The sequence below is a fragment of the Sesamum indicum genome, linkage group LG15 (assembly GCF_000512975.1).
Source record: "Sesamum indicum cultivar Zhongzhi No. 13 linkage group LG15, S_indicum_v1.0, whole genome shotgun sequence".
NCBI classification, from domain to species: domain Eukaryota; kingdom Viridiplantae; phylum Streptophyta; class Magnoliopsida; order Lamiales; family Pedaliaceae; genus Sesamum; species Sesamum indicum.
The window spans coordinates 8276516-8286341 of NC_026159.1; the positions used below are offsets into that span (position 1 = coordinate 8276516).

General features: G+C 33.6%; 1 protein-coding gene across 1 annotated transcript; it reads left to right on the forward strand.

Annotated features, from left to right (window-relative positions):
• Positions 5893 to 9826, forward strand: LOC105178233 (probable 1-deoxy-D-xylulose-5-phosphate synthase 2, chloroplastic). The gene is made up of 10 exons (XM_011101661.2): positions 5893 to 6120; positions 6712 to 6876; positions 6977 to 7141; positions 7266 to 7416; positions 7511 to 7782; positions 7869 to 8142; positions 8230 to 8537; positions 8648 to 8929; positions 9005 to 9289; positions 9383 to 9826. Exons 1-10 carry the CDS (start codon positions 6031 to 6033, stop codon positions 9527 to 9529), a joined length of 2139 nt encoding a protein of 712 aa, XP_011099963.1. The 5' UTR covers positions 5893 to 6030; the 3' UTR covers positions 9530 to 9826.

Consider the following 9826-nt stretch of genomic DNA (forward strand, 5'->3'; position numbering starts at 1 on the left):
AATCTGCACTTAACTATCGGATTTCAAGGTAGTTTAAATAATATTTATCTTTCTTTTCAAGAAAAGTGATTAAATAATTATTATATTTAGAATATGATTAGTAATTATTAATCAATTTGATGATATAGTCAAATATGACACATGGATCGCGAGCCCCAATGCCTTTTCCCTCTAAAAGCATCTTTTATAGACAAAATCGTGAGATTCATACGAAATTAAAATAGAAAATATCTCATACAATAAGTCACCGATTGAGTCGCAATCCCCATTTGACGTCATTTGTGGGAATAATTTCATGTGCCCATCCCAAGTTTCTTGAATTTGGGAGTGTGATGATGTAGGCAAGCGTTCCACATCCGTTACGGACAAAGAGCTTAAGTGGCTTACACGTCTAAAGGCTTCTTCTCCTTAGAAAACATATTTTTAGGATAAAACAATGACGCTCATATAAAATCCGAGCGAAAAATAATTAGCGCAATGAGACACCAATCGAATCACAAGCCACATCACAATTATTTTATAATAATTAATTATTGATTTACAATAAGTAAATATCCAAATTTATGATACAACTTGAACTCACCCGGTTTGAGTCTTGGGATCTACTAAACCAAGCTTTCTTGGCGTAGTTCCAATGTTTAAATATTTAAATTAATAATATAGAAAGAAAAGTCCAATCCAATTAATTATAATTATAATTATTATTAAATAAATTATTTATCATGGTTTTCTTTGTATCTAAAAAGAATTTGTGAAAGTAAAGTGCCAATAAAATTAAAAATAAAAAATCTAAAAATTTTAAAACTTTTCTTTTTTTAAAAAAATTTATATTCAAGTTAAGAGAATCAAACTCCTCTAACATCTTCTGCATATGTCTTTTAGATTCCATTGTTACGATTTGATCATTTCTGGTTTTGGAAAAAAACATAAAATTAATGACTTTTTGCTTTGGAATTATGTTTGAAGTGTTATCCTAAATTTTATATTTAGTGGGCCTTAATTATTATTAATCTTAATCATTAATAATTTAAACAATCAATTATTAATTATAATTAAAATTTAATAATAATTTATAATTGACGAATAACTACTTTATGTAATAGCCACTGAAATTTGAACACATAAGTCATAACCTTACAATTATAGGGTCCCATAATTAACAAAAAAAATGATTATACAATAATTTGATGTTATTTAATACAAATCATCTTAATTAATTTTGTTCGCTTATATTCAATTCCTTTCTTACCTTTTACCCAAATATAAAAATTTCATATTTGAACTAAATTTAGTTACATCAAAATCAATTAAATTAAAATATTATTGTTCGTATTATGTGATTTATTATTATTCTCAAATTATACATCAATCAATTAATAATTTTATTATATTTATTATAAATTAATTTAAATTTTATCAAACTTCATCTATACTAAAGTTGCTTTCGTAATATAAAATAATATATATAAAATTGTAATTCAAAGGTGGTTGGAGTGTATATTGAGTCTTGTCATTCAACTATTCAAAAAATTGTAGAAGTGACAATTACATCTTATGTGGGACTAACTCAAAGTTTCAAAAATTATACAAACATCCCTAATTCTTTTATTAATCACAAAATAGGTCAAGATTCGTTCTTTTTACATTCAAATAATATTGATTTAGTCTCAATTGTTCTTAAACCCAAATATGTACAGCTATCAAACTTATTATGAACACCTGATCATTTATAGATCAAAGAGTTATGTCGAATAATATAGTATGATTAGAGACATCTCTAAAAACTAGTTCCCGTTGCCCCAAGTACAACTTTTAACATCCTGTATATCTAACAATCTTCACATTTCTTCTCCGACGACTTTGTGTATTTAAGCATTGGAGCTAATTGGAGACTTTCTTGATATGATTTTTATGATTTACTGTAGGGTAAATTATAATAGTTCCTCTTAAATTTGCTATAATTATAAATACCATCTCTTTTTTTAAAAAAATTACGAATACCCTATCACAAGTGGATTTTTGTTAAGATATTTATAATTTTAAATGAGTATTTGTAATTTTTCAAAAAAATAATGGGTTCTTTTAAATTATTGCATACTTCAGGGGAGCATGTTGTAATTTACCATTCATTAAATTGCAGGCCACGCTATAAAATTTTGGACTTATCTAACATATTCGAACTTTCATATTCAAATTAGACCCTGTAAAATTTTTAAATTCGGACACACATAAAAAATTATTTTTTTTTTTTTAAAAAAAAGATGTAATTGTGTAGTACAAGAATTAAAATTCCTGGCATAATGAAGAGACAAAGTTCAGAATCACATTCCATACACCTAAAATTTCTGGTTGGGTTTGTTCTTCTCTTTTTATTATTTTAATTAATAAGATAAATATAAATATAATTAAATGTAGCATCAAACAGGAATTAGAAATCAATTACTTGTTCAAATGATTCCTTCACTGTACTGACAAAAAAATACCAACTCTTGAGTGAAATAGTTGTGTTGTTTGATTGGGCAGAACGTGGAAATCTTCTTAAATAAAAGAATAATTACATTTGCATCCTTCACTTGTTCTTTATTTGCACAAACAATCCATATATTTTAAAAAGTTATATATACACCCATAAAAAACATCAACAACATGACACAAATTACCTCTACTTTTTTACTGCCGGGGATATTTTTATAATTACATAAAAAACAAAGATAATTTGTGGAAATAGTCCACATATGAAAGGATATAAATATAATTATCCCTAAACAATATGCACAATTGAATTTATTAGTTGAAAATTATTTCGTTAATCCCTCATTTATATTTTAAAAATGAAGAATTAACGAAGAGATTTGACCTAGTATTAATTACCAAAAAAGAACTAAAATTAAAAAATGCGACGTCCGTGGCCTGCAATTTGTCTCTAAGTTGAAATTAATTTATGAGTTTGTTTTTATTTTAAATTAAAATAATTTGTTGGAAAGAAATATTCAATGAATGCATTTTTTTATTTTTTTTTTCTTGTCAAATTTTACGTATGGGAGATCGCAATTATATTTAATTAGAGAATTTATTCTGTTTTAGTATTTTTGGTTTGTATTAATTCTTGAAATGCTTTTTTTTAAAGTTGTTGGAAGCAAAATTATTTTCAAATACTCGAGTTATACAAAATTACGATGAGTTTTTCAAATATTTTATATAATTATAAGTATATTATTGTTATTTAAAAAATTATTAATACTATTTTAATATTTAATAAATTGTGCAATCTATGGATGTAGATCTGGAAAATGTCCACTTTGCCTTTGCTATTTTTTTAAAAAATATTAAAAATTATAAAAAAAATCTTACAAAGTGAAATTTTCTTCCTGTCCTTCTAGCCCATAAAAAATTTTTAGAGAATTTTATAAGTAAAACTATGGGAAAATAGTATTTTTGGTTCCACAAGTTACACCCATTTCACTTTTGGTCTCATTCGTTATGAGATTAGCATTTTCTATCCTAATCCACCTTTTCGTTTATAATTTAACGGTATAAGCTACGTGTCTAATACGTGGTTGTTAAGTATTATTGGTTGGCGAGAAAATTGGCGTGTTTTCCAACTTGGGACCATTTCTGGGGGGGAAATATAACTACATTCGAGAGGAGAAAAAAATAAATCTTAAAAAAAATTAGAGCAAAAAAAGGGGGATTTATCTCTTTCTTACAAAAATTGAATCCCATCATCCCCATATTTCTATAAGTTAATATAAAAAATTATATTTTTCACAAGTGAACCAAATAGGTTAAATGGAGCATTCATATGCTACTGCTGGAAGAAAGGCCAGTTTTTCATCTAACCAAAAATATTTAATAGCACGTGGCATACACCATTAAATTATATGAGAAAGTGGATAAGGACTAAAAGTGTTAATTTTTATAAGTTACGGTTAAAAGTGCTAATCCCATAAGGAATGGAATCAAAAGAGAAACGGGCCTAGTTTATAGGACCAAAAATGATATTTTTTCTAAAATTATAATTCATAGTTCACAATGCTATTTTGGTCAATTCTACACAAAAATATATTGAAACCTATCAGAGACTAGAAGTGGCTAATTATTGGGACGTTTAAATCAGGGAATTATTGGTAATCTTTAAATTAAATTACCACCCACACATTTATATAATGTGAATCATGACCACACCATGTAGGGCCTCAACTTTAGCAACTAAAATATATTTTATTGACACCGCACTAGCGTAAAACAGTAATAGAAGTAATTTTTGTAATTATGCAAAACACAAGGATGGTTTGTGTATTTACACCAAAGGTCAGAGGGTGTAACTTTAATTATTCCTATTGATTAACTACAGCTACGCAATAGTTATTAACCGTTGTTTTGTAATTGATGTCAAAATGTGAACCACGACTAAAGCTCATGATAAATATTTTAGACATAACTAAATTATGAAAAATAATAATTAATTTAGATAAGAATTTGAAATTTCACATTGATTTTGATTGACGTACAGAATTATTAATTTATTTTGGCTAAAATGCATAAAATTTTCTGTATTTAAAAAGTCTGCTAAAAATCCCTTCTGTTTTAAAAATAGGCAAAAAACCCCTCTCTGTTTTGTTAAATGTAGCTTAATTGCCCATTTCCGTTAAATCTAACTAATGACATTAAATATACCCTTACTTAATATATATTATTTCTTACATTAACAATCGTTGAATATATATATTATATCAGAACCGTCAGATCTAATCAATTGATCTTAACAATTGAATCTTGAATTTATAAAAAAATCAAGGGTCGATAAAATATCGATTAAAATATATTATAAAAAATTTATTCGAAAAACAAATTAATTCCCCCAACTGGTTACCCCCAATCACCGCCACCTCCACGTCCAAATCCCACCCTGTCGCCTCCCCCCTACCCCCCTATGCAACCCCACGCCACCACTGCCTTTGCTCGGGCAACGTCTGATCTGGACAACGCGACGCCATCCAAACCCCAATGGTCTGGGCGATGGCAATGTGACGCCCAGACCCCCATGGGCGACGGTGGCACAACGCCCGAAGCCCCATGGTCTAGGCAACGGCGACTGTGCGAGGGCAGTGGCCATCGCCATCGGCCAATGTTTTTTAATTTTTTTAGTTAGTTTTAATCATATTAATTAAATATATTTTAGTTAATTAAAAAATAATTTAACAATTACAATTTTTAAATTTCAATTTTAACAATTATTAAAATTATTTAAAAATTTAATTTAATTTAATATTTGAATTTAAATTATAAAATTTCAAAAAAATATTTATTTATTTTTTTACATTTTTTAAGTATATATATTTTTTAAATAGACAACAATACAAAAACATCACTCAAAATAAATAAAAAAGTATACATAAGAAATGTATAAATATCATGAGGGTATTTTACTAAAAAAATTTAAAAATAAGGTAAAAATAGTTTAAAAAAAAAAAAACATCCTTAAACACACAATAAGCATGTGTAATGCACCTTTCGTTAATTAATAATGAAATGGGTTTTTTTTTGTTGAGTTTTATAAAATACAGGGAAATTTTTAGCATATTTCAAAAATACTGAAAAATTTTAACTTTTTCAACAAAATATATAGGTAAAATGCATTTTAGCCATTTATTTTAGAAGTTCACGCCGCATTAATTTAATTGTAGACTGCAGATTCGTACCTCTACCTCTTCCTGGAGTAAAATTTCAACCAAATAGACCAAAAAATAGTCCAACCAATATGTATATAAATCCTTAGTCTACACTGACAAAAAGAGTTATAATTCTTTATATATATATATATAGAGAGAGAGAGGTTAGAATAAAGACAATCTCATGAGTATAACTATTTTTTTATTTTTATTAATTATTTAATGGTGGAAGGCGTTCTTGGTTGCTAATTATAAATTTTGTCGTAGTTGCCAACTCTTACCAACAGCTCGCGTACTTGATCTGTCACCTGACTCTTCCATCCATCCACCATCCCTGAGGTAGCTCCTCCCGTCAAGAATGGCTGTCCCTGGAGTTTTCATGAGAGTAAACCAGCCCACTCCGCCGTATTTCCCGCCTCCTAAATTTAATTGTGGAGGAAGGAGACAGGTTAGTGTGTGTTTTTGCAAGATTTAGTTCCAAGTTCTTGGCATGTAGATTTCTCTCTGTGTGTGTGTGTGCGCGCGCTTTCAAGGTTTCCAAGTTCTTGGCATGTAGATTTCTCTGTCTGTGTATGTGTGTGTGCTTTCAAGGTTTCCAAGTTCTTGGCATGTAGATTTCTGTGTGTCTGTTTGTGTGCTTTTCAAGGTTTCCTAGTTCTTGGCATATAGGCATATATCCCAGTTTGATGTACTTATGTATGCGAGTGTCTGTGTGTCTTTGTGTGTTTGTGACAATATAAGCCAGTGCAGACTTTCACTGCTACCGAGTAGTGCTTATGCAAGTGTGTGTGTGTGTGCGAGCTCAAAGCCTCAAAACAACACTGAGCACACTTCAGCGAATCCCAGTTTTCTGTGTGTGTGTGTGTGTGCGCGCTCAATGCCTCCAATACAACTCTGGGCACCCTTCACTGCGTCCCAGTTTGCTCTGTGTGTGTGTGCGTGAGAGAGAGAGAGAGGAGGACTGCATGTTTTCACATGCTGTTCTAAATATAAGGCCATAAACCTTTGTATTAATTTCGTTCTGTTGAAAATGCTGTAGTTCTGCGTCAAAGCATGTGCCGGCACTTCAGATGGGGAGGAAGGAAAGATGGTGATCAGGAAAGAAAAGGATGGGTGGAAGATAGATTTCTCAGGGGAAAAACCTCACACACCCTTACTCGACACAATCAACTATCCCCTCCACATGAAGAACCTCTCCACTAAAGTACATCATCAATCACGAATCGTCATTCTCAATTCTTCTTCTTTTTTATCGGAACTTTTGTCTCAGCTTAATTGCTCTGTTTCTGCACGTTTTTCCTCAGGATCTTGAACAATTGGCAGCAGAGCTCAGAGCAGAGATCGTGTATGCAGTGTCGAAAACAGGGGGGCATCTGAGTTCAAGCTTAGGTGTGGTGGAGTTGACGGTGGCTCTGCACCATGTCTTCAACACCCCTGACGACAAAATTATATGGGACGTAGGCCATCAGGTTTAACTTTTTTTGTCTAATTTCTTGTGGTGGGATGTTGCCACCCGTTTCTTTGTTGTGTTCATCTCTGGAGCAAGTTGTGAATTATGGTTCTGAGATAGAGAGAGTGTTAATGATATTGCAGACTTATGGGCATAAAATTCTGACCGGTAGAAGGTCTAGAATGCATACTATGAGGAAAACTTCAGGACTAGCTGGATTTCCGAAGAGGGATGAGAGTATCTATGATGCCTTTGGCGCTGGCCATAGCTCAACAAGCATCTCTGCTGGTCTTGGTATGTTAAAGAATTGCACGTTTCGCAAATTTCTTGGAACTGAGGGAAGGGGAGATTTTTTAGTATGTAATTCAATAATTTTGCATTTTTGTAGGAATGGCTGTGGCAAGAGATCTATTGGGGAAGAAAAACAATGTCGTCTCTGTGATTGGAGACGGAGCGATGACTGCTGGACAAGCGTATGAGGCCATGAACAATGCCGGTTTTCTAGATACTAACCTGATTGTTGTGTTGAACGACAACAAGCAGGTTTCATTACCCACAGCAACACTTGACGGCCCGGCAACACCTGTTGGTGCCCTCAGCAGCGCTTTGAGCAAGCTCCAAGCCAGCCCCAAATTCAGGCAACTCCGGGAAGCTGCAAAAGTAAAAGATTTTCTTTCTTACGCATACTTGAAGGAGGAGTGTTAAGTCCAACATAGATCTTATGTTCTTTTCTTGATTTTTCATAGAGTATTACAAAGCAAATTGGACCACAAGCACATGAAGTTGCCGCCAAGGTGGACGAGTACGCGAGGGGGATGATTAGTGCTTCCGGCTCAACGCTTTTTGAAGAGCTTGGGTTATACTACATAGGGCCTGTCGACGGTCATAACATAGACGATTTGGTTGCAATTTTTGAAAAGGTTAAAGCTATGCCTGCACCAGGACCAGTTTTAATTCATATTGTGACAGAAAAAGGAAAAGGCTATCCCCCAGCCGAGGCAGCTGCTGATAGAATGCACGGTAAGACATTACCCCTAATCTTGACAGGAAAAAATTATCCAATTGAGGATATTCTTGATACTAAATGTGAATTCTTGGTTCTTTCAGGGGTTGTCAAGTTTGATCCTCCAACAGGGAAGCAGATTAAGACCAAGTCCCCTACGCTTTCATACACTCAGTACTTTGCAGAATCCCTGATCAAAGAAGCTGAAGCAGACAGCAGAGTTGTGGCTATCCATGCTGCAATGGGTGGTGGAACGGGTCTAAATTATTTTCAGAAACGATTTCCAGAGCGTTGTTTTGACGTGGGCATTGCTGAACAGCATGCAGTAACCTTTGCAGCTGGCTTAGCTTGTGAGGGTCTCAAGCCATTCTGCACCATCTATTCATCCTTTCTGCAACGAGGATACGACCAGGTGTGGAATCAAACAGGACAGTTTGTCATTGCTTGTCTGTATCTCTGAGATAAAAGAGAGATAAAAATCCAACACGATCATAATTTATTGCGTTTGTTAAATGTATGAAGGTGGTGCATGATGTGGATCTTCAAAAACTACCTGTCCGCTTCGCAATGGATCGAGCTGGTTTAGTTGGAGCAGACGGGCCGACTCATTGTGGAGCATTTGATGTGGCGTACATGGCGTGCTTGCCCAACATGGTGGTCATGGCACCATCAGATGAAGCAGAGCTCATGCACATGGTTGCAACGGCTGCAGTAATAGACGACCGCCCCAGCTGCTTCAGATTTCCAAGGGGCAATGGCGTAGGAGCAGTTCTTCCCACTAACAACAAAGGAACACCTCTTGAAGTAAGCGTCAGCAACTTACACACTACAATCGCATTTAATGAAAACCAAGTACTAATTAGTGTGACTACTGAACAGATTGGGAAGGGAAGAATACTCACGGAAGGCAGCAGAGTGGCGATTCTTGGATACGGTGCAATAGTCCAGCAATGTCTGGGAGCTGCAGAAATGCTCAAGTCCCATAACATATCAGCAACCGTAGCTGATGCAAGATTCTGCAAGCCATTGGACACTGATTTGGTCAGACGACTAGCAAAAGAGCACGAAATATTGATCACCGTGGAGGAAGGTTCAATCGGAGGCTTTGGATCACATGTCTGTCACTTCCTGACCCTAAATGGGATTTTGGATGGACGTCTCAAGGTGGAAGTCTCTTATACTTTTACTCAAAAAATTCTAGTCGTTTTTTCGTTGATCTAATTCCTGATGAGTTGTATCAATTTCAATGAAATGCAGTTGAGATCAATGGTGCTTCCTGATAGATACATAGACCACGGAGCGCCCGCGGATCAGCTTGAAGCAGCAGGTCTGTCTTCAAGACATATTTGTGGGACAGTTCTATCTCTCATGGGAAGGCCTATGGAAGCTCTCAAACTTCAATGATATTTTAGAGCATGCAGATAGAAGATTAACATATTGGCTTTGGTAAATGTACTATATATATATCATAGAAATCTCTCTTCAAATTCCCAAATTAAGTCTTGTTGAGGTGGATTTGTATCAATATGCAAGATTATAGGCTTCTACATGCACCCTAGATCTTCATTTGGGAGCATGGAGAAGGTTAGATCTATGAACTTGATCTTTGAGATGTAACTTGGATCCTCTTACACATTTAAAAGGGTTTGGCTGTAACAAAATTTCATATATATATTTCTACGCCATCCTTATTTATCTTAA